The following is a 27,840-nucleotide window of genomic DNA, read 5'->3' as shown; positions in this document are numbered from 1 at the left end:
CATACATAATTATGTAAATAGCATATACATATATTTACATTATATATGTCCATAGCTGTGGCACTGCATGATCTTAAATAGTCTTTACAGACGAGACAAAGCAAGCTGAAATCGATGGAAGGAGTAATGCTATGGCGGTATAGTTAATTAGCCAAGGGTGCAGCATTTACTTGCATAAGTATCCATGATTATTTATACATATATTTTATGTACTTCTATCGTATACATATCCACAACAAAATACGGCAATTATAGCTATGTAAGCAATTATCTAAATAAAAGCATAATGTACCTACCTATTTAGCTCTGATTAACCTTTACGCATGGCATAGTCCTAGTTCGCATCTATATCAGAATCAATTGAATCAGTTAACGATCAAATGAATCACATGGCTCTTTGTAACAACACTCCCATGGTGGGGTTGTAGCGAGAGAGAGAGAGAGAGAGTATCTACAGCATTGTACACTGTCCATTGTCATCGTTGTTGTCGTCAGTGCCGCCAGGATCAAGGTTATCTGTAGCGCCTTATCGCTGGCACAACATCGTAAGCTTTCAGCTCTCCCATTGACGCTCAGTTCAATTCCATGCCATACCCAAGTCGGGGGCAACCTTCACGCGGCTTCAATCACCGATCTGAACTGTCGCCAGGCCATTATCAGACGACGCCCTAAGATGATAGTTCTCATCTGGCAACGTTGTTGCCGTCGTCGTCGTCGTCGTCGTCGTAGTCGCCGCCTCTGCCTCAGTTGTGCGATTTTAAGCGAAGCGAACAGACCAGCTAGCATGTTGGCGAGTCAAAAGTTAGCGTCAAGGTGTCTGCGCTGCCTCGTGCGCTGCAAGAGCACCACCAGCATTGGCAGTGGCAGCAACTCCAGCAGGGCTAAGGCCTCCGTGGTGGCCGAACAGAGTCTGGGCATCATTGGGGTGCCGTTTGCCAAGGGCCAGGGCAAACAGGGCGTTGAGCTAGCGCCGGATCTGCTGCGCCAGAGCAATCTGCGACAAGTGCTTCAGAGCAGTCACGGTGAGTGGAGTCGAGTGGAGTGGAATGGAGTCGAGTCGACAATTACCCCACCAAAACCCAACGCCAAGACAAAACCACATTGAAATTGAATTGAATTCTGAAACTTTATTCGGCATTTTCATCGATGGGATCGATCGGACACCATCGATTGTTAGATGGACTTGTGATCCGGGACTATGGTAACCTGCAGTATGCCGTCGATGAGACACTGTTGCAGCAGCAGCGCGTCCACTATCATCACATCCGCAACTATGCCGACTTCATGGCCTGCAATCGGGCCCTGATCGAGCAGGTGAAGCTTATGCTGCAGCAGAATTCGCAGTTTCTGGCCATTGGCGGTGACCATGCCATCGGTTTCGGTGAGTACGCGAATATTCTTGTGTGTGGGTCTATCTGATCCGGGTCTGATCCACTTTTGCAGGCTCTGTGGCCGGTCATCTGCAGCATACACCCAATCTGTCTCTGGTGTGGATCGATGCGCATGCGGATATCAATCTGCACAGCACCTCGCAGTCGGGAAATATACATGGAATGCCTGTCTCCTTTTTGCTGGAGCAGCTTCGCACAACCTGGCAGCATGCGGGCCTCAACGAGATCGCTCCCAACTGGTGAGTGCCGTCGCTACATCTTTCCATCTATGATCTCCACCATCTCTGATCTCTCTGAGTGTTGCATTGATTTATTTATTGGATCGCTTACATCTAGACAGAGGAGGGCTTACGGCTATGGTATGGCTATGTTAATGTTTTCCTATCAGTTGGGTCTCTCTCTGCTTTGGGGAGGGTTTTGGGGGGTTTGGGCTGTTTGGTGTGGGGTGGTGGTGGTGGTGGGAAGGGCGGGGCTTAGGCGGGGGAGTCGGCTGCCTTGGCACCTTATCACAGTTGGCTTAACGGTCTACAAATATTTTGTTTTAGATTTTACTTTTTGATTTTCTTTTTTCACTCTCTCGCTTTCTGCTTGGATTAATTTTTTTGTTTTTCGATTCTTTGGATTTGGATTTTGATTTGGTTTTTCTTTTGTTTTTGTTGTCTAGTTAGTATTTTTATTTTTCTTAGGCTTTGTTTTTCTTTTTTTTTGATCTGCGTTTGCCTCAGTCTTTGGTTTAGTTGCTATCAACCTTTCATCGTCTTATTTATAAAGTTCTTTACAATTAAATATTGCTTTTTGGTTTGGCAGTTTAGTCGTTTTGCTTACGAGCTTGGAAAATTGTGGGCTTCGAATTCTTTTCTAAATCGAAACAATGAAAAACAATTAACAGAAACGAACATGGACCGAGATCCGAAATCGGACCCGGTTCGGAGATCACCCAAATTCAAACAAATCGTGTGAGGATCAAAGGATTCCTCTAAAATCAAAGAAAAAGTAATTCGAGCACTACGATCGATTCGGCTGCGCCACGATTTCTGTTCTATTTACTATATGGCGCTCTAAGCTAGGTTCAAACGACTATCGGAGTATATTTAAGGCTAATAACACATACATACATACATGACCTCAACGGGTGTCGGATGGTGTCGGAGCGGGCAGGGGCTGGGGCTGTGCTGCATGGGTTGGACTTTGGATGGGTTGCTTTACTCAAAGAAACAATCCAAACCGATCGATAAAACCGAAAAAACTTAATTTCAAATCAGAAAATGTAAAGATCGCCATCGCCTTTGCATTGAATTTCATAGTACAGCTTAAGAAAGAGTAAACTCAAGAACTGATCAAACCTCACAAAGAGTGGACAATTCGGAGGATAAACGAAAATCGAAATTAGATTTGGGTATAAATATTTACATGACGGCACATCACACAGATCCCACAGAAATACCAGATAAATATACTGTTATCCATCATCTGTTTAACTTAAAGTTATTTTTTTTGCTTGCTTTGAGTGGCTTGGCGGCTTGGGATTGTGGATTGTGGATTGTGAATTGGTTTGTGGGGATGGTGCAACATTGCTTGATCAAAATCAAATCTAGAAACTAGAAAAGCTCTCTTGGAAATGGAAAAGTATATATGTATGTATCAGTAGCTAAGGTTTTTTTTTTCATCCGAAGTGTTACAATAAGTACAGCGTTATGTAGTGTGTATCTCTGTGTGTGTGGTTGTGTGCTTGGGTGTGCTTGGGTGTGGCTGTGAGTGGTAATACACAAATACTATGTATGTATGTACATCAAATGTACATACAAACATACATACATCAATCGATGGGGAGGTTTGGGATGTAGTTGGAGTATGGGATTTTCCGTGGTTTATGCATTAAATAATTACAATCAATATTCAAGTTTAAAGTATCAATGAATCAATAGAATTACACAATCATTATCGGCTTTAATCAATTAACCAATTAACTAATTCAATCGAAGAAGAAATGTGTCAAGTGTTTTCTATTCTTTTGTTTTTTACGGTTGTTTTTTTTTCTTTTTGCATAAATTCAATTGAAAATCGAACGAACAACAAGAACACACGCCTGAAAATAAATCAAGAGAAAGAAACAAATTAGAAAATGCTTTGTAAAAATATATTATTTCTTTTGTTTTGCTGCTGGTATTTCTTGTGTTTCAGTTTTCGGGCTACAAATAGATTAATAAAAAGAGAATTGAAATCATTTAGTGAAATCATCAGTTACTTTTGCTCTTTTGAATGCCGACAAAATGTTCATTTGGGGTGTGTACACAGCAGAGTTCTGTTCGGATCGGTTTTTGTTCGATTGAATGGTTGGTTCTATGGTTGAGAATGGTGGTGGGTGGGTGGCTCTCTGCCTCATCTTCTGCACCGTGTCTGTCTGTTCTTCCTCCGATTTTTTTTGTCTCTCGAATTACTTACCGAAAAATCAGACGAAACAATAAAAGTATGTGAGGTACAACAATACAACAATAACAACGGCAACAAGAAACAACGAACTGAACTGAAAAGATCTGAAAACGAAAATCATCTACCCTGGGAGAGATACTGGCGCGGATGGGGAAAGTAGTACGGGTACGAAATCAACAACTCAAATGTCAAAATCAGATCATATTTGGTTCTCCTCCTTCTCAGCCATTGACAGCCATTTTGCGATATTTAGCTTCCGGCTCATGGGTACAGTGGGACCAAGAAGCGTACGTTCAAATTACACTGAGCGAAATCATAAGAGCATAAGGGCGGGGGTCAACTTTTCTAGCACACAACAAACTGAAACAAATTTCGGAAAGAGAAATATATTTATAGAGAGAGAGAGAGAGAGAGAGAGAGAGATAGTGTCCGTGGGTGTGTACGTGTGGGTTTGTGTGTCAGTGTGTGATGCACTGCAACAAAATATTTGTGTTTGAGAAACGAATACCAAAGAACAGAAGGCAAGGACAAAGATGGGACCCAGAACAGACCAGTGCTTAAAAAAACGTAAACTTAAACAACTTAAGAACATAACAGTCGAATGGAAACTGAAAAAGAAAGAGACAGACTGCTAAAATGAATGTAACTTGAACAGAAACTTAAGTCGATTTAAAACAGAATTTAATCGAGCTTAAACAGAAACTTATAAGGACAAAAAATGGACGAGAAACTAAATGGAAAAGAACCGAATCAGATACAGATACCAATTTGAAGGGGGGAACAAAAGTGTGAAACTGAACTGAAACCTGAATCAAAGAATAAAATGGAAACAGAATCAATCAAAATAAAGAGCTTGGTGTGTTCTGATATATAAGTACTATATAGAGAGATATATATATGCAAAAGCAAGAAAAACTCATAATCATATATTTTGAAATACATTTATAATATTAATATCTTCTTTTCTCTTTTGCTTGTATTCATTTTTTTGGTTGTTCTTTTTTTTTTGGTTGTTGTTTGGTTTGGTTTTGTATTGTTTCCATTTTGAAATATCATTTGAAATGTGTGATAAATATTATTAATTAATTAATCGATATAAATATGTTAATAAAATAAATTAAATAGTTTCATCCTCGTCATCATCATCATCATCATCATCGTAATCATAATCTTTTTATATATTTATATATATGTGTATATATATATTTATATATATCTGCTTTTTTGTTGTTGTTGCTGTCATGATTATTAACGGTATCATTTGTGTAATCGTATCGCTATCGTTATCGGCATCGGCAACGGTTCGCCCGGCTCACCGCCCTTTGAAAATTATAGATAAACTGCGATCTAGATGTGGAACAAATCAGGTCAATTGTTTAAAAAAATTACAAAAAGGTACAGACACAATTAGGCAAAGATACAGACTCAAAAATCATACAATCAATTACAATATTAGTCCGAGCGAGGCGCAACTGTACTTCCGCCACAGGCGTTCAATTTCTGCTCTCTGGCTCTGGCTCTGGAACTGACTCGGCTCAGTCGTACCACTAAACTAAACTAAACTAAACTAGGAATAATAATCGTGATTCATTAAGCATAATGGCATTACACAAAATTATAAGTACGAGTATTCCCCCGTTTTGCACACAAATAATATCGCATCTTCTAAACCGAAAGAAGAAAACATACTGAAATCGTTTTAATTGGAATGCATTTGGGGAGAGAGGGAGTCCTCAGTGAGAGTCGCGTGCGAGTCGGGGGGATTATGCTAAAACTAGGCCTAGGACAAGTACTGGCGCAATGTCTTTTTCTGAGATCAACGGTTTCCGACGGCTTCTCTGCTTGACTAGCTCTGTGTCAGTTTGTGTGTGTACGAGTATATGTGTGTATGTGTAAAAAATAAAGAGAGAAAAACAAAGGTGGAAAGATGGAGATAAGGAGAAGGATATACTGGCAGATGGCAAGCCCGCCCCTGGGGCTGTGGTCCAGTTTCAAGTCCAATGTTCAGGGTACAGTCCACTCGCATAGTAGTATGATAAAACGTCGAGAGTTTCGGAAAAAAGAAACGAAAAAAGAAAATACAGAAAAGAAAGGCAACAGAAATGATACAACTTAAAGAAACGATAAACAAATAAACAAATTGAAATATATATAATATAAATAAAAATAAGTATGCAAAAATTTCCATCAAGTGTTTCATTTATTGAAAATTTTTTCGTTTTGGCTTCTTGCTCTTGTTACGTTTTGGGTGCGGAAATCAAATGAAATCATAAGTGTAAACGTAAATATAATGGATATTATCATAGTCGAGCACAATTTCACAAATCGTGGAGTTAAGTTAAATCAAAAACCATAAAAGACATAAAAATCAAATTGAAAAATAAAATCAAACTAAATCATAAACATAATCATAATTGTAATTGTAATTGCCATTCGATTTGATGGTAATTTCGATTCATAAGGATCGTACATCGCTTATAGGTGCATTACTGAGAGTACTACTTCCCCCTGTTGCAATTACAAATCGAAGTCGACCTTGAAACAATGTTAAAATTTGGATTAAAAAAACAAATTATAAAATACAAAATTAAAATTATAAATTAAACAAAATTTAAATGTTCATCGAAGGGCCCCAAAGAGGGAGAGGGAAAAAGATATAGGTGGAGGGACGAGTGAATTGAAACATTGCCAAGAGTTGCATTTGGGTGTGCCACATAGCGGTCTCGCATTCTCCTCCATCTTGCTCCATATTCTCTCTCCCGCTGCTTGTTCATGTTTGTGTGTATGTGTCAAAGTGTGTGTGTGGGTGTGTGTTTATGGGTTTGTATAATTAGGCTATATTCTTCATCAAGTTCCTCTTCGCTTTGGTCGAAAGTCAAAGGAATATTCAACTCAAATTGCATTACATTAAATTACATAATTCATAAAAAATACAATAAATAAGTTTGTTCTGCTCTTGGTTCCGTCGGTTCTTTGTTCGATCACTTAAATTACGTAAAGAAAAAATGATGAGAGGTATAAATATAAATAATATGCATATACATTTGAACAAACATAATGTACATTGAAAAATCGCTTACATTTGTAAAATTACACGCAAAAAAATATATGAAATCTTGTATATCTTGATCTTGTTATTTTATGATTTTACAGAATAATAATGGGGTTTAACTGCACGGTCGTCATCGATCGTTCGGTTCTACCCTTCGTATTCTTCACATTATTTTTCTTCTTTTTTTTATATTTATTTTCTGTTGATATTTCTGATGCTTATTCGACTGCTTATTTGTTTCTTATTATTGAAATTATAATTTGTAATTGTTAAATTGAGATGCATGAAATGTGTTGCTGTTTTCGTAAATTGCAATCTATTGCACAAGAATTATAATTAATACAATTAATTAAATCATTGATGACAAAAAAAAGCATACATATAGATAAGATAAAGAATGGGGTAATTAAATAATATATGTATGTATATATGTAAATATATATATAGCATACACATAACACAGATATATATATATATAGATGCACGTACACATTCAAAATTCAATTAAAACGGATTTCCTAGACATGTTGTGCACTTTCCTTTATATGATATACACACTGTATATTTATATATCTGTAAAATGTGTATTGTGCTAAATAAATGAACTAGCAGATTGTTTAAAAATATATAGCAGGTTGGCAGGAAACATCAAGCAAAAAGTCAGGAGAAGAGCGCAAGGACTTGATCTCGCTGAATATATTTTTTGCTTGCTCTCTACTGCGTTTTGTGGGGCGAGGGTGTGGGCTTGGCTCAATCAATAAATCAATCATTTCGCTATGCTTAGTTTTAGATATAAATTGTCTTAGTACTTTTGGTTTGATCTTGAATTTAACTCTCTTTCCTCTCATTTACTGCTGGCTCAAATATTGGTTTTCATGCTTCTCTACATCCTCATCTTCTCCTTTTCCATCTCTTCTGACTAGATTTCTTGTTGCAAATTTTGTTCAAACAAAGAAAACAAAAAAAAAATTCCTTTCCTTGCTCGGCCTACAGTTACAAAAAAAAGGTACTATGTTTAGGGATATATGGTAAACATATAAATATATATATTCTAGGTAGATTAATCATAAGCAGAATTCAATCAATTTCTAAGTGGCCCCACCTCCTACTCCTGCCCCTTGCTGGGGATTCGGTTATGTTCGGTTCAGTTTGGTTTTGATCAAAACTTAAGTTAATAATTTTCACTATTCGGGAAGAGAGAAATCAAATTTGGGCACTCTCTTTGGTTCGGGGAAGGAGGGTTGGTCTTTTATATAGTTTCATAAAGAAATCAATATAGATTAAAACACAAAACATTGTTATAAATATGCATGGTTTGGGTTAAGGTTTGTAGTCGGATGTATGGATGAGGTCCGTTCTTGTCAGGTTATGGGAACTGTTAATGGATATGTTCTGTTCGGTTCGGTGTATGCGTATGCAGGAGCCTCCATTTCCGATTTTTACACAAAGCAAACAAAGAAATCAAACAAAACTTAATCGAAATATAGAATTCTGAATTGAAATCGTACATGGCTTACAGTTGAATATATATCTGTGTGTCTGTTTGTGTTTTACTTGTGTGTCCACTCTCTCGCTTAACAATCAACAGAAGTAACCAAAACTTTTCAAGTGAATAAAACTGATGATAAATCAACGCAAAAGCTTTTTGGGATTTTTTTTCGGGGTGGTACGGGGTAAATGTGCTTAGTTATCTGCATCTCGCTTGAATCCTATTAAGTTTTCGCTTAAACTTACTTTGCTAGAGAAATCGCTTTGCTAATGCTTTTGTTTGTATGTACCTATTTCATACCTAATTTTATCCCTTTGCTTTTAATTTGTTTTAAACTTTTGTCATATAAAAGTGGTTTGTTTTTTGTGTGTGGTGGCTGTACTTGTTTGTTTTAGTTTCTTCATCTTTTGTGCTATGCTTTTGTCTTTTGGTTAAACGCTAAAAAACGGTATGGTTTTTAGCAAATATTCGACGCTTATTTGCTCCTTGAACTATACATTAGATAAAGTATGTATGTATGTATATATTGGTTGCACGCATCTATATATCCATATAGATGCATGCACACACTTGACATAGTTATAGTATTAAATATTCACTAACAATTATTTACTTTAGTAAAACATTTCAAATTTGCGCATAAATTATTGTATTACTCTTGCTTTTCTTTACGTTTCTTTCCTCTTTTTTACGCCAAGTTTTTACAGTTCTAACTGCTATTAGTGTGTGTGTGTGTGTTTGTGTGTTGTGTGTTCGTGTTTTTTTGTGTGTTGCATGTGTGTGTGTGTGTAAAGGACACAAATTAAGCTTGATCTGGGTCTGACATTCCTCTTATCTTTCACATCACTTTACTCCCTAATCTCCTACTCCCTTTAAATTTTAAGAAACATACACAAAAAAAGAACACTAACAAAATTTGTAAAATTGTATACACATCTACACTTGTATATGCACATATGTAGGTGTATATCTATATGGTTGATATATAACTATCATGCGATTAGACATATATATATATATATATATATAAAATATATATATATATATAAGTATTGAACTTTTTGTTGCACATCGCTTAAGTATGTAGCTTTTTGTTTCTCTTGTAATACTGTAGCAGCCTCCATGTTGAGTATACATATATACTATATAGAATCTTCAAATACTTTGCCAGAATCACCCTGCAGCATCAAGCCGAACCGATGTCCTTCAGAAACCAACACACACAGACACCCTACATTGTTATCATATTACCTAGACACTGAACTCGATTAGTACCTTCTTCATATTCCTCGCTAATGGTAGAAAATTGTTGGAGTGTTTTACTAACAGATTATTTTGTTGTCATTTGTTTTGGAAGATTTCATTGCTGTTTTACTTAATTTAAATACATTTTTAAAATTCTTTGCTTCTTGTTTTTGTTTTCTTTTTGCTAGTTTGGAGTTTTGTTTAGAGTTGTGTTTTTCTCTTAAAGTTTTCTTTGGGGGCTTTTTTTCGTTTTGTTGATTTCTTTGTTATGCTTTATGCCTTCATCTTCTACTCTTTCTTCTTCTTCTACTCGTATTACTCTCTCTCTCTCTCTCACACTTTAGCTTTTTCGTTTTGTTTTAGTTAATGATTCTTTACTTAAATGCTAAACAAGAAGAATTTTGCTATTGCAACGGCTTTTTGGCGGAGGTGGCCTTCATCAATTTGGGACTATTCTTTGGGATTTAGATTCGAGTTTTGTGGTGGTACATATACGGATTACAGGATGGTCGGGATTGACAGGTTTACAAGGATGTGGGCCGCCCCTTTCGTTGTGTCGACGCTTAAGAGAGAGTCAGTGTTGGTACTCCATCTCCTGGCTACCCTTTAACGAGAGCTCTCTCGCATTTACATGCTTTCTTTCGTTCGCTTTTTGTGGTTTTTTTGGTTTCGCGTGTGTTTTACACATACTCTTTGTTGCGCTTAGTTACCGTTATACCATGCATATCTATATATGTGTGTGTTTGTGTGTGTGTTTGTAAGTGTGAGACTATGTGTGTTTGTGTGTGTGTGAGTGTCTCTGTTGGAGACTTAAGGGAACTGCGCATGTGGGAAATATAGTGTAGACTATATGTAATTACGGCCCTCCCATCCTCGCGGATCGGGGATCATCTCCTACTTGGCCTTGTTGGTCTTAAAGCTGACCTGAAGCACCCTATTGCCCATGGTGTAACCGTTGAGGGCGCGGATGGCCATTGCCGCCTCGTCGTAGTTCGTCATGGAGACGAAGCCGTAGCCCTTGCACTGATTCGTTGTGGGATCCTTGACGATCTTCACGGATTGCACTGCCCCGAAAGGACCAAATAGCTGCCACAGGGCCGCCTCCTCTGTCTCGGGCGCCAGATTGTAAATAAAGATGGGATAGGCGCCGCCCGGTCCGCTGGCCAGCGTGGTGGCAGCCGCCGCCGCCGCGCCCAATCCGTTGGGCAGCATCACGTCCAACATGTCGCCAGCCATGGGCGAGAAGCGGGCAAGCCCCTTGTTAACCGGCGTGTGCATGGCGCCACCAATGCGGCGCACCAACTGCGGATTGAGGAACGCGGGCAGCTGCGGCTGGATGATCTTGCTGGTGCTGCCGGGAGTATTGGAGAACTTCACAACAATGGGATCCGTGCAGCTGGAAGGCGTTGTGCCGTTAAGGGCGATAATGGCCCGAGTGGCCTCTTCGCGCTTGTCAAAGCGTATGAAGCCGACGCCCTTTGTCTGGGTATCATTGCCGGCGTTCTGGAGGATACGCGACGTGATGATCGCACCGAAGGGTGCAAATATTGCCTCTAGCTCCTGCTGGGTCATTGTTTTGGGCAGTCCGGACACGTACAGATTGGCGCCCTTGATGGCGTCCGAAGAGGGCCGTGCAAAGGAAACCTTAATCGTCTTGTTCTGCAAACGGAGGCCATTCAGCACGTTGACCGCCTGCTCGGCATCCTGCGGCCGCACGTAGTTGACGAAGCCATAGCCCAGGCTCTGGCCCTTGCTGGGCGCCTGCGGATTCAGCGGATCAATGTAGACCTGTGACTTGTCACGTATCAGCTTTACGGACTCGATCTCGCCCACGCTGCTGAAGAGCGAGCGGATCTCGTCCTCCGTCATCGTCTGCGGCAAGTAGTTGACAATCAGGTTTGTGCGCGTCTCCGTGCTGCCGTTGCTTCCGTTCTGCGGCACTCCGGCATTGCCGTTGGTGTTCGGCGGAGGCTGCGGCTGGGGCACTACCGCTTGCTGGACCTGCTGCTGCACTTGCTGCTGCGCCACCACTGCCTGCACTTGCGCCTGCTGCTGCTGCTGGACTTGCTGTTGCACTTGCTGCTGCTGTGCCTGCTGTTGCTGGGCCACGGCCTGCTGCTGTTGCTGGAGCTGCTGCGTGACTGCGGCGGCTGCCGCGGCCACCGCTTGTTGTGTCTGCTGCTGCTGCACTTGCAGAATCGCCTGCTGTACCTGTTGCTGCTGCTGCAGTTGGGCGGCGGCTGCGACAGCGGCCGCATTCTGTACCGGGGCGGTGGCTGCATTGGTGGCTGCAACGGCCGCTGCGGCGGCTGCACTCTGCATCAGTTGTGTCTGTGTATCCACTCCGCCAGCGGCTCCTGTGTTTGCCATCATAAAGTCCACTGGGTGAGGGGCAATCGGTGGGGTTGAGTTGAGTTGGATGTGACGATGAGGCGATGGCGGGACCAACGCAGGGGGAGGCGTATGGAAAGAGTAGTTAAATGTCAAGATTAAACCATTTGCAAGTTGTGTTAGTTGTTATACGGCTACTGCTAGTAAGTACGGTGTTAGTTAGTTAGTTATACTTAATATTCTACATATTAAAGTGGCACCAGGGAGTCAAATCACTTTAAGGCGTGCTCTTGCAGCCCTGGTCCTGGGGTTAGCTCTGGGGTTAACGGTTAGCTGAAGGAGCTTTGCTCACTGGCGCCGCCCAGCGGCCAACTTACTTGTTCTATCTATCACTTCGCACTTCTCTTCTCACTGTCACCCACGCACTCACTCACTCACTCACACACTGACCACACGCTGCACAGAGGCCAAAGCACTCGAAAACAAACACAAGCACACACCTCGCCGCTGTGGAAAATAACTTGTCTGATTTTTGCTGGTGCTTTTTTTTGATTTTTCTGATTTCTTTGTTTCTGTTTGGATTCCGTGTATCTAGATTGCTTAAATTTTTGTTTCAATTCGGTTAATGTTTCAATTTCAATTGCCTCTCCTGGTCCTTTACGTGTTGTTCCTTTTCCGCTGCAAGAACAGATCCGCTGCGTACCAGGCACACGATGCTTCTGAGCGCAGGAGCAGGAGCAGGACATGGCCGGGCTCTTTCATTCAATGCTCTTTCTCCCCCTTCTGGAAACGGGAAATTGTTACAGGCACACACACACAAAGACATATGCACATATACATAGTTTTATATACCCCTACCCAATCCAGTTATGTAATACGGGAGAGAGGGCAGGATACAAAAGCGCACCCCTTAACAAAAGGAAGGAAAAGTGCCGAAAATTTTGTGTTTCAGCGAAAAATGAGCAACCGCTCGTCGTTCATTTGAGCTAGTAAAACCCCCACCCACCCCACACGCTCTTGACCCGGTGTGAGCCCAAGTTGTGTGTGTGTGCATGCTGGCGCAACGCTGTTCAAACCAACCCTTAGAACCGACCAAGAAGCAAGTTGTAATAATTCTGTTGCAAAAAGAAAACAGGAAACTTGCAGCAGCTTAAGGGTTAAATTCACGCAGTGAGCATTACCACCCCACTATGTTACATTTACATGAGATGTGGCAACGCCGTAACGGTAACGGTAGGGGTAACGGCTTTTACTTGCTGATATTCAGCCGCAATTCACGGAACTAGTTGATGTTAGGAGCTGATCAGATGATCAGTGGAACTATGGGTTCGATTACATTAGTTGACATTGAACCAAGCGCGGTTCCAATTCGCACCTTTTCTCGAATACGGAAGAAAGAGTCAAAAGGTTAAATGAACGAACACACACACAGATAAAAACTCTCTTTTCACCAATTTCAGCACCGCACCCTTTCTGCAATTTGTCCTTTTTTTATACTTATGTATACACACATAGACGATATAATACATACATACATATGTACATTTATTTCTTCCCCATCTTCAAATACTCACTTGTTTTCTGTTTAGTTGGTTACAGCCGTGTCGTTGCGGGGTGTTGCGGATGAGGGAGGTAGTCCACGGATTTTTATATTGCTGCTCGATGGCCAGAAAATTCAGGAATTAATGTGTGCTTTCTCTCTCTTTGTCTCTCGCTGGACTTCGAATCCTGGATTTACGCGCCTGCGCTCTACACGGCGCTGCCTCCTCTCGTTCACTTTCCTGCTCACTCTCTCAAACTGGACCAGGCCTCTCTTCCTTATGCAGTTTTTTGTTATAAGGCCAATAAATAATCGCTGGCCCCCTCGTCGTCGTCGGTGTTGCTGTCTGATGGGAACAAAAACAAAAAACGGTAAAGAATAACAAAACGAATGTAGCGGTAAATGTTTGTTTGTATGACTTTGCTTGATCGTGAATCGATTCTATCGATTTACAACCACACCAAGGGAGACGGGGGTGGAGAAACACACACACACTTTCAGAGTAAAAATTACATTTCACTCGAAAAAAAAACATCAACAACAAATTTACATACGTATATATATGTATCGGCAGTACACATATTTTTGTTGTTATACAATTTCTGTTCCACTAAACGGATGGATTGCTATTTTTGCTATGTTTCAATACCAATGCTGATTTTAACTCTCGCTGTCTTACTCTCTCTCTCTCTTTCCTTTGCACAGTGGCTGCTGCACTGATTTGAATGGTGTATGTATGGCGGGAAGAGCAGGAGGCCGGCAACAGTGGCCATCCGTCCTCCTCCCTTCCTTACACACTCCTTTCCAAAATGCACTGTATGGCTGCCTCAGCTGCTATTGTTATTATACATACACACATGTGTATACATATATGTATACCTACATGGCTGCGTGGGTTTAAATTAGTTTTTGTTATAACGAAACAGTATGGCACGCACACAAACAGCGAGTTAGGCAGAGAGAGAGAGTGAGAGACTCTACTCACACACACATAAAAGCACTTTGTATCTATAGGGTCTTGTTGTTGTTGTAACTAAAGCACGCGCCTTGCTTTTGTTTTTGTCTTAATATTTTGAGAAACAATTTTTTGGGCATGGATGTTCCGATATGCTTGGAACTGTTCTAGTTTGTATTTCCGCGCGTTTTCTACGCGTTGAGTATTTCTGCGTGAACTACAGTCACATACAAGGGCGTTTTGCTTTTTATGGCAACCGGCGTTTTGTTTACTATTAATATTTTTCACTTTAGCGAATGCCCTCACCTTCCTGCCCCGCACACACCCACTTCAGTTAATGGACAAAATGTCGACTACTTTTAGTGTTATTTTTTGTTGTTTCAGACTCCGTACAATGCTCCTTGCACTTGCCCCATAAAATCGATATGCCAGCTGCGCCCTTTTCACAGCACTAGTACTAGCGGACGCTCAGTCTCAGTCAAACATACAAACACACATGGGAGGCACAGGCCATGCTTAATAGAAGGCATGAAGTAACTATAAGGAGGCCTCGTCGGTGGCAGAGTAACTCGTTGCTTTTCCTAATTTTCAGTGCTCGTTTGCTTGTCGACGCGGGAGGACGGTTGCGGAAAAAAATTGTTTTTTCAAACTTTTTCAAAATGTTTATTTATTCAAAACAGACTACGATTATGTAGCAAACTATTAAAAATTAAATTATTAAACAATTATTATGTTTTTTCACATTGCCTTCAAATGATTAATCAGCACACTCCATTGTCGTTGCTCTCACACTTACAGCGAGAGCCCTTTCACTCGCACGTTTGCCTAATTTTTCCGACGAGACCTCCTTATATAGTTTCTTCATGATAGAAGGTACGGCAGTAGCAGCTCTCCCGGTACCATAGCTTGCTTTCCTCACCCACGTCCTACCTTGTATTTAACGTGCCCTGGCGAGAGAGAGCGTTTACAGATACACAGCACATAGAGCGATGGCAGCTTCATATTAGCAATAGATTTTTACACCACTACTACTACATAGAGGGAGCCAGAGAGAGTCTCCGTTGGTTTCCCCGGCTATCTATCCAGGCGCCCCACAACCCAAAAACGATCACTCTCAATCTTACTCTCTCTCGCCCTCACTCTCTGCATCTTTCCCACAACTTCTGACGCTACCTTTGTTTTTGTTGTATGCCAAAATGCACATTGTTTAAGTTTTTAAAACCAGAAACACACACTACAGCAAAAAAAATACCATGGATATAATATGCATGCATGTATACACTCAAATATACACTGTGTATAATTGCACAATTATGCAGTGCCGCACATTCATTTTGGCAAACAATTTTAACAATTTTTTGGTTTAGCAATGTGTGTTTCTTTGTAGCCACAGTTGCTGTTGTTTTTGTTTGATAGAAACCGTTTAGGTTGCACAAGACGGGAGCGGGGTCCGGTATCCGAGAGATTCTTACATTTAGTTTGGTTGCTGCTGCTGTTGTTTTTGCTGTTCCCACGGGATTGGGTTTCCGTTTCGGATTTGTTGGTTACTTTGTGTAGGAGACCAAGAGGTTGGTTCTCAACTATGATTATTTTGCACTTTCGAAAAAAAAATCAATTACAAAAGAGAGCACACATTTAGCACGAGATTGTTAGTCGTTAGGTGGCAGCGCGGAGCGAGTCGGAATTACTTTTCAGAATTCTGGAAATTTTTTTTGTTGTTTCAATGTCCGCGGCGCCCAAATGATTGAGGCGGCAAGGCCGTTTCCTACACAACGACGCCCCTTCGCTGCCTCAAAAAATTAGCGAATGTTGCTCGACCCTAGTTGCATGTTGCTGGCAGCACCGTACGCATGCGGCTGCACAGCGTTAAGGTATGTAAGTTGCTATACCCTGTATACTCTGCTATCAATAATTGTATTGAGCTTTCCATTTTCTAGGACCTATTCAAGTTAAAGCCCAAAATAATGCAACATATCGTTGCAGTGTACCAATTTTACATATCAATATTTCCACGGTATTCAAATGTTGCAATAGTCTACTCTTTATGAATGTTGCTATACAACGATGGCATGTTGCCGAGCTCAACATATCAGAGAGAGAGAAAAATATCAGAAAGAGAAAAACATCAGAGAGAGAAAAACATAAGAGAGAGAGAGAATGAAATGGCAGTGCTGCCACAGAGTTGTCGGCTTAACATGTGTTTAAATGGGGCGGCATCAGTCTGGCAGCATTAGTTTCGGAGAGACTTTTCGCCACATTTTGACAATATTATGGCCTTGCAGAAGATAGAATTTGAATGCGCTTATGTACATATGTATGTATATTCTTGATTGCAGCCGTAAAGTTTGTTTAGCAGTTTCTTAACTTTGTATAGCTGACCAAACTTAGTTTAATGTTCGATCCAGCCATGCTTTTGCTGCCCCATTTAGAAAGGCCTTAAAAAGGACGTCGGTCAGGCTGATCGATCAATCCGCAGGCGAAATGTTACATTTTGCAAAGATTTTTGTATATCGAAACTACGTGCACATATACCCGATGTGGGCAGGGGCGATCGTCCAGGCTGGAAATCAACGTTCTCTGCATGTATTTCAGTGAGGTCGTCAACCGTTTTATGATGCACGCGACCATTATCCTTGCCAAACAGAGAAGAGCAGCAGCAGCAGCAGCTAAGGGCTGTTTGGCGTGTGTACGTTTTCGTTTTTGCACTGGCGACGGGGACTGGGATTGTGAGTGTAGCAACCACCAACGTCGGCAGGGCAGCCAGCTCTGGGGTTGTTTCCGCCCTGCTTTAGAATTGTACACCCTCTACCACCCGGCCGGCCAGGACCCAGTTCCAAGAGGCAGTTCAATTTCAACTCCAATCCAGCCGTGCGTGCACGCGTATTGCGTGCATGTCCTTAATTGCGTCTGTATTCAGCACTCTCTTGCACACACACACACACACACACACACACACCTATGTACTTCCTGTTCGTGCACTCACCCCACCATCCTAACACCCATTATAATGTGCTGATTTTTATGGTTGCGCTACCCTGTTTTATGTTTTCTGTAGCCTGTTCCTGTTCGAATTCAATGAAAGAGACTGAACGAACAGTCTCGCGAAATACAATACAAATTGTAGCTCAACGGTCTTTTCCGTCTTGGGGGTGGTTTGCGGCCTTTGTTGGGTGACGAGGCGATGCCGGAGATGCCGTGGATGCGGATGCTAACTCAGACAGATCGGCGTCGCAAGTGTTTTGTTGGCAAGAAATGTAAATACATAGATGCATATGTGTGCATGTATGTATTTATGTACAGATGTATGCACTATGGTCCCAATGACCACTTTTGGTGGCCAAAAGCTAATTTTTAAAAGTTAAAACCAAAACGCGGTTTTTGGCGCTCTGTATTAAAAAAGATTGACTATCAAAGCCGCGTACCAGAAATGTTCATACATGACATCATACATTTCATACATTATTGCACAGCTTGTGTAGTGAAAAGATTCCAATTTTGTTGCTGTTTTAAAAATCTATTAAATTGAAAAATACGATTAACTGAACCAATTTTTTGGATGCATTTTATTCAGTAGGGTTTTACTACCTGTTTTGTAATGTGAGCGGTATCTAGTAGTTGGCGATGCCTTCGTAATTGTATGTTAAAGTGAGGCCTTCAATATGTATCAGTTCGTAGTAAAAACTAATTTTTTTAAATGTTCTTTTAATAGAGTGCCACCCAGTCCCACCCTGAAACCTATTGTGTTTCGTAGAGCAATAAATGATTGTTAAAATGTATATAGTCAGAAATGCCACATTTGACCACAACTCTTACAATTTGCATTTATAGATCATAACCTCAAATGAGAAATTTCAGTGTTTTTTTCGCCGTTTGGAACACAATGAAGAAGAAAATTGTGAAGTAGGGTGCCATTTTGCATTGCATTTAAGCCAAAATATTAGTCACTAGCTATTGTGGAGGTCTAGAGTTTGATATCCAGTGTAATATTGTTTTATAATGAAAACTCCAATGGAGAATTCCTTTGTGGGAAAAAAATTCGATCATCTTGTATTTTTAAGCTGTTTTAATTGGTGCTACGATTTTTTTGATAGAATCTTCCACTGCTAAACATATTCCCATCCTTATTTTGCTTCTAACATTTCCATTAAAAAAAGGCGGTGCCACGCCCATTTTCTCAGAAAACATGCCCCTTGCTATTCTTAACTAATATCAAAAAACTAAATCAAAATATCTTTTTTCGTTCGCGAGTTATTAATTTAGGACAACAAAAGTGGGCATTGGGACCGTAGTGGTATGTATGTACGAGTACACACAGTACTTATATTTTTGCATTCAAATATGTACATATGTATATGTATGTAGCCGCGTCATGTATTTATGTCTCCTTATGCTTTTATTAATTAAAATGGTGGGTGCACATATGTACATATGTATGTATGCATATATGCTATTGTCATTAAATGGTCATAATTATTCCCTTATGTTTCTATAAATCAATCTAAGCCTAGAGGCTCATCCTTATTTGATGTTCATTTGATTTACACGCACATATGTACATAGTACTATGAGTTTATGTGTGAATGTGTCTAGTCTCCAGGTACATAAAGTCTTATAATTAAATGTTGAAGCACACAAATCGTGTTTAAACTTGATGGGCGCTTGGTCCAATAAATGTTCTTATTGTTCTTCGTTTAAAACGTTAACAAATTCCCACTTTAAGCTAAACAGGTGCTGGACTGCTTTTAGCCGTTAGCGATCAACGGATCGGTAAGAGAGATTTCGGAGAAAGGAAAATTGCTATTCCGATAAGCTTGCGCCCATAAATTGATCTTGAATATCGCCTAGTTCTTATCCACAAGGATAATTGATTTTTTTGATTTTGCTAACGCGTAATGCAAAGTAACTTTATTCAAGCGTGTGACGTAGATGACAGAGATAGCTAATAGATGTCACGTGCTGGATGTTGGCTCTTTCTCTCTTAAGCTACATACATGCTTATGCATATCCCTACCCCCTAGATGCCACAGCTTCTTTTAGGGGGCGCCCATCGCATACCCCAAACAGTAGGCAATAATATTCGTGTGCGAAGGGAAAGGGTTGCCTAATCTGGCCAAAATAAAACAGCAACAGAATATTACAACAAAGCGGGATTAAAAAAGCAGAACCAACACAAGATTACAATGATACAGGGGAGGAAATGTAAAAGCCAGGGGATTTGGATGTGTATGTGGATGGGCTGAGCTGAGCTGAGATGGGATGGGAGTGGAATCGAATGGAATGGGAAGGAGTTGGAGTTGGAGTGACGTGGAGTGGAGTGGAGTGAAGTGTAGTGAAGTGAAAGGGATGGACACGCACATAAAACACAGCACAACCGTTGCATAGAGAGGCGTGGCCCACCCTTAAGCGAGTGCTTTCGCATAGCCCGCTATGTAGTAGCGTGAATGCGCCCAAAAAGTCTACATACATATGTACATACATACATGTACGTAGTCTAGGAGACAGCGCAGCTCGTTGCAGGAGCAGGAAAGAAAAAAGGAGCTGGCTGCAATGATTCATCCTTGGGAGTACAAGGGCATATGCATATGGGCAATGGAAATGCAAACCCTTGGTCACCCATTCCCCATACATATTTACATACATAAATTTACATAACGATCCTCGGGGCGCTTTTAACTTTGCACGTTTCACTGCACAAGAGTGGTACTGCTCGTGGGTTTTCGGCAGAACCAACAACGACACCGACACCGACACCGATCCCTATTCCTATCCCTTTGCAGCTGATTCGGACAGATGCACTTTTTCACGAAACTAATATTAATAATCATAGAAATTACCATAAGACACAGGGGTCAAAGTCCAGGCGCAGACACCCAGAGAGACAGGGAGGCAGAGAGATTGAGACTGAATGCGGAGGGTTGGCTGAACGATCGCAGGACATTCGGGGACATGCTTGCTGCATGTCATTTGAATCGTGGCATGTGTTTCCTTTGCTCCCTCTCCTACCCGTCTCCCTTGCTGTTTTGTTTCTGTTTCTGTTTCTGTTTCTGTTTCTGCTGTTGTTGTTGTTGTTTTTGGTTTGTTTTGTTCTTTACAAATTTGTGCAGCATCGATCGGCAGTCTGCTCCCGTTCTCATGCCAATGAATTCCCGTTCCCATTCTGATTCCCTCTCCCAATCCGATTCGGTTGCAGATCCGAGGGTTCCCTCGGCTGCCGGCCACCTGGCTTACTAATCCAGAAATGCCAAATGATAGCGGGTGATCTGGAAGGCCGAATGCGAAGGTGTGGGCGATGCAGCAAGACACAAATGTTGGCCCATCCACTCGGGTAAATAGGATGCAAGATCTTTGGAGAGTTGATGAAATGAACAAATACAAATTAAATTTAAATATTGCAAAAAGGAAGCAATCGGAAGGGAAACCATGTAGCCTCGGGGATCCTTTAAGATTTGTACGACTCCGATTTAGCATCGTTTTGGCTGAAAGATCATGAAGAATATTAAGTTCAGAGAAGATATCGCTCGCTGAATGTAAGTCCATGCTCAGCAACTGCATTTCAATATCAAATAACAGGGAACAAATGATAACTTTTCAAAATTAAGAATACCCTTGGATAACATTACGATCAATAAAACACTTTTGAAATCGCCAAACTAATCAGAGAAGTCACCAACGTCTCATTTTTCTTCACGTTGTGTTGGAGTAAGGATCTTTGCCTGACCTAACCCAAGCTCACTTCTGGTGGTGCAAAAGGGCGGTGGTGGTGGTGGTGTCTGCACTTAAAGGACTTCTCCTGCTGCCTCTTTGCTGCTGCTCTTTCTTCTGTTTCGATCGATCCTGTTTGTCCATTCAACTGGAACCCACGACTATTTGTTTACACGACCGTCAGCTTGTCTGCTCGTCAGCTGTTTTGAGGTCCATGCACCCATTTTCCGATGCCCGATTCCCGATCCCTATCCCACACAATCGATGATGTGTGACTCTGCCTAATGTTCTTAGTTTCTCATTTTCTTTCATTTTCGTCTTGTTTGTCATTTCAGTTTGCCGAAGGATCAGTTGGTTTACATTGGGCTGAGGGACATTGACCCCTACGAGGCGTTCATATTGAATAAATTTGGGATACGCTACTATGCCATGGATGTGAGTAAAAATCGAATACCTAAGACCACGAAGAAGAAATGTGTAAAGGGAAAGCGAGCGAGTGCGGTGACACATCTGTAGGTAGTGGAGGTAGAGGGAATATGCCCCTCGTGTCGTCCGGTCCTGCCAGTTGTATACATTTTAAAATTCCGGTTTCTCTCTCTTACTCGCTCGCTCCCTATTCTCGCAGGATCATATGACACGATCGTGCGTGACTGTCCCGAGAATTACACAGTATGTCCTCGTGTCTGCGTCTGTCTGTGTGTAATGTTGTAAGCTTGGCATTTATAGGGGTTGCCCGAGCAGGACAGACAACCTCCCTACCGAGCCCTACCCCTAAATCTGCCCCCCCCACCCCCCACCACCACTCCCCGCTGCACACCAATCCACCAGGAAACCTTCGATGCCAACCCCGCCCATCGCATCTCATCCCATCCCCCGTTACAAGCCTCGCTCTGGGTACTTCCGATCGGTATGGATTGGCAATGGTGGTGGCTGGCTATATGCGGTATGCTGAATGCTGAATGCCCGAAACGTGCGCAGCCACTCCCGTCGTTCGCATCCTTGTCAGCTCTCCTCGTTGTCCATTATTTATGGCTCGTGCAAAATCGAAGCCTCTGAAGTCTGTTGAAAAATAGTTTAATGTTCGCTCCCGATAACCAGAGCTGCAAATTTATTATAGTCTCTTTATATGACGTTCGACCGGAATGTGCGTGCGCGGAATGGGAGGGAGGGGAGAGGGGGAGAAGTCGGCCAGTTGTCTTCCGATGTCTGGGCTAATAGCTCAGCGCTGCTGGTACAGTTGGCCATAGAATGACGATGAATGGCTGTAAATGTTGGGATAGTTACTCACTGATAGTCGCCATTTAGAGCTTTCAAAGCTTTTATTCACGCTCTCCTCTCTCTTCTTCACACAATCGCAGCTCTACTCTTGATATTACCTGAGCATAGCCAAAAAGGCGACCATAAGCAAACGGCAACTATTTACCCATGAATCGTTCAAGGAAAACTTTCATATTGGCATGCATAATAAAGTCATTCGATTCCGTTTCATACCTTACCAGCTACGCTAAGCCACAACAATCTGCGAACACTTTGCTATAAAAAACAAGTTGCCATAAATATATACTGAGAGACTAACTGTTCTCTTCCTTGTCGACGTTACCGGCTGATGGGAAGGAGACTGCTTTCTTTGTTTATTTTTGCGTTCTTGAAGCAAATATGAAACATTTGAAATGCAATTTAATTATTAATCACAGCCAATGGCCAGCTCCACCAACTATCTCTCGCTCTTTCTTTCTTCCTCCAGGCCTCACACATTGAACGTTCTCTGTCCATAAAATGCTGCCCCTTTGGCCCATCTTTTTGTTTAATTTTTAATTTTTGTGTCCTTGCTTTTGCAGACAATCGATCGCGTGGGTGTGCCGAAAATCATCGAGATGACTCTGGATGCATTGAATCCACAGAATAAGATCCACGTCAGCTTCGACATTGATGCGCTGGACAGCAATGTGGCGCCCAGCACCGGCACTGCCGTTCGCGGCGGCCTCACGCTGCGAGAGGGCATCAGCATTGTGGAGGCGCTGCGGGACACCAAGAGGGTGCAGGGCGTCGACCTGGTGGAGATCAATCCAAAGCTGGGCAATGAGCGGGATGTGCGCACTACCGTCGAATCGGGCCTGGAGATCCTCAAAAGCATGTTCGGTTATCGCCGCTCCGGCCACTGGAGCAACATCGATACCGGCATCCTGGGAAGCGATTGAGGGCAAGCATCCATTCACCATGAACTAATTAATATCTACATACGGTTTACAATAATAAATGTTTCATATTTCGTTTGTTTTCCTTTTTTTTGTTTGCTTGTTTTTGGCGCGCTTAATCAAATATACTAAGAGAAGATCGTTAAGAGAGAGATTTTGGAGTTGCATAGCCCAATGTGGGAAAAGGGGGAGATTCGACTTGGGCCGCTCCGCTCCGATCCGATTTAGCGGCCAGCCTTGGGCGGTGCCGTGGGCAGATACGCCGAGATGTCCACGTTGGCCATTCTGTTGGCCGTCTGCAGCAGCTCGTTGACGGGCATCGCAGGCTGTGGCGGTGGGGAACAGGCCGCAGGCAGCACTGGGGCCACCGCTGCACTGGACGGCGGCTTGCCCAGGCGCTGGTAGAGATTCGGGGCAAAGGAGCGCAGCAGGCAACGTTGCAGGCAGAGCAACAGGGCGTTAATGGAGCCCGAGATGACAATGATACCCGATATAATCGAACAAAGGCGAATGGCAAAGTTTACAAGATGGTCGCGATCATTGCTCACGACTATCTTTAGCGCTGACCAGTCGTACTTGATGTAAATGCCCGGCGAGCCATACGAGTTCCGCTCCGAGTCTAAAAGGATAACGAAATCAGTAGACGAGGAATCAAGGAGGGGGAACTCTTAGTTTCGGGCTCACCTAACTTCCGTACGTTCTCGGTAACGGCATATTGAAAGGTATTGATTGTGGTGAACGTCTGATGGATCTCCGTGGGCACCACCTTGAGAAAGTATTGCACTGTGGTGGCCTCCTCGTGAATGATGCTCTCGTCCCCCTCCAGCGGCTGCACAATGCGCCGCGAGTACTGCCCAAAGCTGAGCCGATTGATGCGGTGCGTGAAGTTGGCCGGCATGCGGCGCAGCTCGATCACCCAGTGGTCCTCGAACAGCCCTACGACGGGCTGGGCGCCGCCGACTAAATGCAGAACGCCGGCCACCTTGTTGATGCCCAGAGTGCCGTGCAGTCGGCAGGCATCAAACTTTGTCTCCGGCTGGCCATTGGGCAGATGCAGCTCTAGGCTGGCGGGCAGAGCACCTGGAGGCGGAGCCACGGGGGCAAGGGCCGAGACTGCGGTAGGGTCACCCTTCATGGGATATGGATCGCGCATGATGTCCTTGAAGAGCACATCGGCCACCGAATGGAACTCCTCGCGCAGATAATGGTTCGTCATCTGAATGGACTGAAAGTGCTGGCGATCCTGGTCCGACATCTTCCACCAGACGCCCTCGCGCTGCAACGTGCCGTACGCGAATACATCCTGCTGCGTCTCGTCCATGAGGTCGACTCCCGAGAGGGCGACGCAGGGCATGGCCACCGTGATGTCCACGTGCATCTGCACCTGCTCGTCCAGCGAAATGTCCGGCTCGAACTGGTACACGATGTCCGTTTCATGCCAGTAATAGTGCAGCTCCGTGTACACCAGATACACAATCAGCAGGCGGCTCAGCAGGCTCACTGTGGAGGGGGAAAACACGACAATGAGCTGTGCTTCTGCCAGCAAGAATGCAACTTCTTCAATCTTACGTGTCCCGCCTATTTCGGTGGTCTCTGTGTACTTCTCCGGAACCTTTTTGAAGGCATCAAGATTCCTGGCAAAGTCCAGCAGATTGCTTTTGTCGCCACGATAACGCAATGTTGCCGTCATTTTACCTTGGCAGAGGAAGGAATGAGTGTGTTGTGTGTGCAGTTGAAATGCGTTAATTGCGGCCCGCTTCCGGCATGATTGCCACGTATTCCACAAGCTCTCGATACGGCCAAACCTTTTGGACACCAAGCGCCCCAAGTCCCGGAGGCGTATGCGCTTGTGGGTGCCGTTTTTCGGTCCACTGGGACTATGGCCTGGGCGCTCTTATCTTGGGAAAGTGTAATCTTATCAAGAATAAACAAAGCCGATCGGTGAAAAGCCACATATAATTTAATAGCCGGTTACAGAAACAGCTGTTTAGATTATACCGTCAGGGCCTCGTAAATATACCGAAATATACCATATATATACGAATATTTGCATCTTCAAAATATACCGAAAATATACCGTAGTTTTAAATCAGATTTCCATGATTTTTTTTATTGGATTGCTTACAAAACAAGGTTTTTTTTTTTTCTCTCTCTTTATGTTTACAATCTGTTTTTTTAAACAATAAGTAAATTGTATTAATAATATTCAATTAACAGAAATAGCAGTTTTCCAATGAGCCCTGCTATTATATATAACATCTTTTCAGTTTGTTGGATTTATCTATCAGGGATATCAAGGTTAATACTAAAAATATCAACACAAAAACTCATTAAAATGTAACCACGTACGTTATTCTTGATAGTACCCTAAAAATGGAATTTTAAAAACGCATGAAATTCATTAAAGTATAAACCGAAATACCGAAAATATCCGTTGAACTCGTTTTCGTAGTTAAAATATTCCCCAAAGTGTGACCGCTTCTTCTCATATACGTTCGCATTTTCAAAATATATCACCAATAGAGGGCGCTGGAGAGACTTGAGATGCGAACTCCATTCGAACACGGGTGGTGTTGACCATTTATGGTAAATAATGGTATATTTAAGCAACACGGCTTTTTGACATTATAGTAACGAACAAGAATATGAAATTTCAAAACAAAATCTTTTAGCTCTTTCATTTACTGGAAGGTATTTTGGTATATTTCTGTGGTATTCTTCAGCTTATATTTTAAACGCAAATGTGAGAATCATGGAATGTTTGCAGGTGGGGTGGATAGTACGCGGCGCCTTCTTCTCAGAAACTTTCTAGTGGGAAATTAAAAAATCATGTTTTTAAAAGCTTGACAAAAAATTTGTTTGGAAAAGTATTTTTAAAACTCTTTCTTTTTGTTTGTTTAGGCAAGGGAGAACAGAGAGATTGTTTAGTGTTAGACTAACACTAAAATTAATCAAAAGCCGTTATTGACAGAATTAAAATAAGCTACTCGTCTTGAATTATAATCAATCAACCGGATACAAATATATGTTTATCGCTGGGAGTCTTAATTAGATTGTAATATTAATCGAAAATAAACATTGAGGAATATTATCTTACTCGGTATATTTATGGAATATTTGGAAAAGGAGAATATATATTTCGGTATCTTTCTGAGGGTCAGACGGTATGTTTTATTGATAAACCTCCGGGCACACTGCTTGCCTATCACAAAAATTAAATTGGAAGTGTAATATTGTTTTATCGTGCCACTATATATAAAAGTGAATGGACCTCGTTCGCGTACGAGTGTGCAATTTTTTTTCTGTTTGTCTGTGAAAATCAGTGACACCCCCCGCGCCCCGCACCACCTACCTTCGCCACGCCGCGCAACGTAGCAACAGCAACAACGACAGCAAGAAGCGGCCGCAAGAACAAAACAAAAAGTGAAATTGCCTTTTGCGGAAACCAACAAAAAATAAGAAAAGAATTAAGTACAAGCACACACACTCCACACGCTGCAGCAAATGAAGATTGTTGTTAACACGGCACCCGTGCGTGTGTGTGTCCGTTTGTAGGTGCGGTTGTGTGCGTATGCTGTTGCGTTCCAACCAAAAACCCAACAACAAAAACAAAACGTTCCAATTGGAATACCGCCTGCTAAGAAGAACAGCTGGCCCCACGAAAAAACAAGAAACAGGCGGCCAAGAAAATTTTAGCCCAAAAAGACCATCTGAACCGGGTCTAGCAGCGTTTTCTAGACGAAAAGTAAAACATCTGAGCGGTGGCCAAAGAAAAACGAAGCGGCTGTCATAATGGGCGATTTCGATCTGAATGTGGATAGTCTCATCCAGAGGCTGCTGGAAAGTAAGTACCGTTCTTTGATCGATTCCTACGACAATGTATCCCAATATCCCCCTATCCCCATTCCTGATTCCCTATTTTTTAATTTATTATTATGTATGCGTGTGTGTGTGTGTCCGAGCGGGGAGAGCGCCACATATGTATAATAAATGATTGTATTTTCTAATTATTGCACATTGTTCGCTGCTTAAATTGCAACGACAGGCATACTAAAAGCAGACCCAAAAACAAATTGCCGTAAAGGTCTCTCCCTCTGCTTTGACCATTTGAATTTGACTTTTGAATCAATTAATTTTAATTGATTTTCATTGCTTCTCTGACAAAAAATGCAAACGACAATAACAGTGCCCCAGTGCGCCCAGTGCCAGCAGCAGTAGCAGTCGCATTAGCAGAAGTTCCATTTCCACCAAAGGGGGGTTCGTTCGTTCTGGTCTGTTTTTACATAACCCCAACAGAGAGAGAAAATATAGCAGGCAGCATCGCATCTCTCTGTTACGATCACTTAACAGAGCTCTATTGCTCTCCCCCGCCCATTTGCACTGGCACTCTCTGATGAGTCAGAATCTGATGACGTCATGACCGCCACGATTGTGCCCGTCTGTTCAACGAAACGGAAAAACTGATAATGCGAATGATTCAAAAGAAAAAGAGCACCCACTAGAGAGCCAA

At 42.2% G+C, this 27,840-nt stretch overlaps 4 protein-coding genes across 10 annotated transcripts in view; 2 read left to right on the top strand and 2 right to left on the bottom strand.

The window, feature by feature from the left end:
* Window positions 1-726: 726 nt before the first annotated feature.
* On the top strand, window positions 727-23,408 carry LOC117590828 (arginase-1). Of its 2 annotated transcripts, XM_034283801.1 has the most exons (5): window positions 728-1,022; window positions 1,178-1,381; window positions 1,444-1,630; window positions 21,471-21,570; window positions 22,974-23,408. In XM_034283801.1, exons 1-5 carry the CDS (start codon window positions 785-787, stop codon window positions 23,331-23,333), a joined length of 1,089 nt encoding a protein of 362 aa, XP_034139692.1. In that variant the 5' UTR covers window positions 728-784; the 3' UTR covers window positions 23,334-23,408. The 2 variants fall into 2 exon arrangements, with proteins under 2 accessions (XP_034139693.1, XP_034139692.1); XM_034283802.1 differs by lacking the exons at window positions 21,471-21,570; window positions 22,974-23,408 and adding an exon at window positions 14,818-14,833 and having other exon boundaries at window positions 727-1,022.
* On the bottom strand, window positions 9,693-16,187 carry LOC117590825 (protein elav). Of its 5 annotated transcripts, none has more exons than XM_034283798.1 (3): window positions 15,906-16,187; window positions 13,513-13,824; window positions 9,693-12,052 (listed from the first exon to the last, which is right to left on the bottom strand). In XM_034283798.1, the coding sequence occupies exon 3, from the start codon at window positions 11,978-11,980 to the stop codon at window positions 10,502-10,504; it is 1,479 nt and encodes a 492-aa protein (XP_034139689.1). In that variant the 5' UTR covers window positions 11,981-12,052; window positions 13,513-13,824; window positions 15,906-16,187; the 3' UTR covers window positions 9,693-10,501. The 5 variants fall into 5 exon arrangements, with proteins under 5 accessions (XP_034139689.1, XP_034139686.1, XP_034139687.1 ...); XM_034283795.1 differs by having other exon boundaries at window positions 9,693-11,988; XM_034283796.1 differs by lacking the exon at window positions 15,906-16,187 and adding an exon at window positions 14,740-14,861 and having other exon boundaries at window positions 9,693-11,988.
* LOC117590826 (endoplasmic reticulum-Golgi intermediate compartment protein 2) lies at window positions 23,402-25,319 on the bottom strand. Its single transcript, XM_034283800.1, has 3 exons — window positions 24,900-25,319; window positions 24,015-24,830; window positions 23,402-23,949 (listed from the first exon to the last, which is right to left on the bottom strand). The coding sequence occupies exons 1-3, from the start codon at window positions 25,018-25,020 to the stop codon at window positions 23,555-23,557; spliced, it is 1,332 nt and encodes a 443-aa protein (XP_034139691.1). The 5' UTR covers window positions 25,021-25,319; the 3' UTR covers window positions 23,402-23,554.
* Window positions 25,320-26,521: 1,202 nt separating this feature from the next.
* Window positions 26,522-27,840, top strand: part of LOC117590869 (serine/threonine-protein phosphatase beta isoform) — a 37,717-nt gene continuing 36,398 nt past the window's right edge. The window contains exon 1 of one of the 2 annotated variants that reach the window (XM_034283891.1): window positions 26,522-27,174. In XM_034283891.1, the coding sequence (XP_034139782.1) occupies window positions 27,123-27,174 (52 nt within the window). In that variant the 5' untranslated portion in view covers window positions 26,522-27,122. The remainder of the gene's footprint in view (window positions 27,175-27,840) is intronic. The other variant, XM_034283892.1, reaches the window with a different exon arrangement.

This window comes from Drosophila guanche, unplaced genomic scaffold (genome assembly GCF_900245975.1).
Source record: "Drosophila guanche unplaced genomic scaffold, DGUA_6, whole genome shotgun sequence".
Classification (NCBI taxonomy): domain Eukaryota; kingdom Metazoa; phylum Arthropoda; class Insecta; order Diptera; family Drosophilidae; genus Drosophila; species Drosophila guanche.
This window is presented reverse-complemented; position numbering and strand designations above follow the sequence as displayed.

Coding starts and splice junctions, on each gene's coding strand:
- LOC117590828 (XM_034283801.1), top strand. CDS start 785: ATGTTGGCGAGTCAAAAGTTAGCGTCAAGGTGTCTGCGCTGCCTCGTG. Junction 1,023..1,177: donor AGTGCTTCAGAGCAGTCACG/GTGAGTGGAGTC, acceptor ATCGATTGTTAG/ATGGACTTGTGATCCGGGAC. Junction 1,382..1,443: donor TGACCATGCCATCGGTTTCG/GTGAGTACGCGA, acceptor CCACTTTTGCAG/GCTCTGTGGCCGGTCATCTG.
- LOC117590826 (XM_034283800.1), bottom strand. CDS start 25,020: ATGACGGCAACATTGCGTTATCGTGGCGACAAAAGCAATCTGCTGGAC. Junction 24,831..24,899: donor CACCGAAATAGGCGGGACAC/GTAAGATTGAAG, acceptor CCCCCTCCACAG/TGAGCCTGCTGAGCCGCCTG. Junction 23,950..24,014: donor CGAGAACGTACGGAAGTTAG/GTGAGCCCGAAA, acceptor TTATCCTTTTAG/ACTCGGAGCGGAACTCGTAT.